The sequence below is a fragment of the Entamoeba histolytica genome, genomic scaffold (assembly GCF_000208925.1).
Source record: "Entamoeba histolytica HM-1:IMSS scf_1104750518709 genomic scaffold, whole genome shotgun sequence".
Taxonomy (NCBI): Eukaryota; Evosea; order Mastigamoebida; family Endamoebidae; genus Entamoeba; species Entamoeba histolytica.
Genome location: NW_001916134.1, coordinates 1 through 1,188, shown reverse-complemented (window position 1 = coordinate 1,188; position 1,188 = coordinate 1). Strand labels below are relative to the sequence as shown.

At 30.3% G+C, this 1,188-nt stretch overlaps 1 protein-coding gene across 1 annotated transcript; it reads left to right on the top strand.

The window, feature by feature from the left end:
- Positions 1 to 530: 530 nt before the first annotated feature.
- Positions 531 to 1,163, top strand: EHI_160570 (26S protease regulatory subunit 8, putative; the record flags this gene model as incomplete). The annotated part of the gene is made up of 1 exon (XM_001914568.1): positions 531 to 1,163. A coding segment is annotated over one exon (633 nt), but the record flags the coding sequence as incomplete, so codon positions are not given.
- Between the last annotated feature and the right edge of the window lie 25 nt (positions 1,164 to 1,188).

Genomic DNA, 1,188 nt, shown 5'->3' with positions numbered 1-1,188 from the left:
TAGAAGATGCTAAAATAGATAAAAGTAGTATTGATGAAGTAGTATTGATAGGAGGAAGTACAAGAATTCCAAAAGTCGTTGAGATATTAAAAGAATTTTTCAATGGGAAAGAACCAAATAAAAGTATTAATCCAGATGAAGCAGTTGCGTATGGAGCAGCAGTACAAGCAGCTATATTAACAGGAACCGGAGGGAAAGCAACAGAAGATGTGTTATTACTTGACGTTGCATTAATTAAATTTTGTGAGTCATTTCTTTTTTTTGTTTACTCACAAAACATTCTCACTCCTTAGTATTAAATTAATATGTGACAGTAAAGTAGAAAAGGATTTGAATAGAATATAATAAAATAATATTTAGAATAAATGTTATATCTTTTTGAGGAAATACATTGAATTTATATTCTTTTATCACAGCCGCAAATAACAATAACTTTGCTGAGTATAAGATAAAAAGAAAAAAATAAAAACTTCAAAAGAAAAAGAAAAAGGACAAAAAAGAGAGAACTACAAAATTAGTAAGTGAGAGGGATGGAAATAGAGAGACAAAGTGAAGAAAGTGCAATGGTCAAATATTATAAACACAAGATAGATGAAATGACATATGAGTATTGTACAGAGTTACAAAATCAACGACGATTAATTTCTAAAAGAAATCAATTAAATGACCAAGTAAGACGAATGAAAGAAGAACTTCAATTATTATCAGAACCGTCATGTTCAGTTGGGGAAGTTATACGAGCTGTAGGAAAAGATAAGGTATTAGTTAAATCAACACAAGAAGGAAAATATGTTGTTAAAGTCGAAGCAGGAATTGACATAAGAGCATTGAAACCCAACCAACGAGTAGCACTAAAAAGTGATACATATAGTATTTGTAAAGTTCTTCCAAATCAAGTAGATCCATTAATATCATTAATGAGAGTAGAAAAAGTACCAGATTCAACATATGATATGATTGGAGGATTAGATCAACAAATTAAAGAGATAAAAGAAGTAATTGAATTACCAATCAAACATCCTGAATTATTTGAATCACTTGGAATTGCACAACCCAAAGGTGTATTATTGTATGGACCACCAGGAACAGGCAAAACATTATTAGCAAGAGCTGTAGCACATCATACGGATTGTACATTTATTCGAGTTTCAGGGACAGAATTAGTACAAAAATATATTGGAGAAGGAA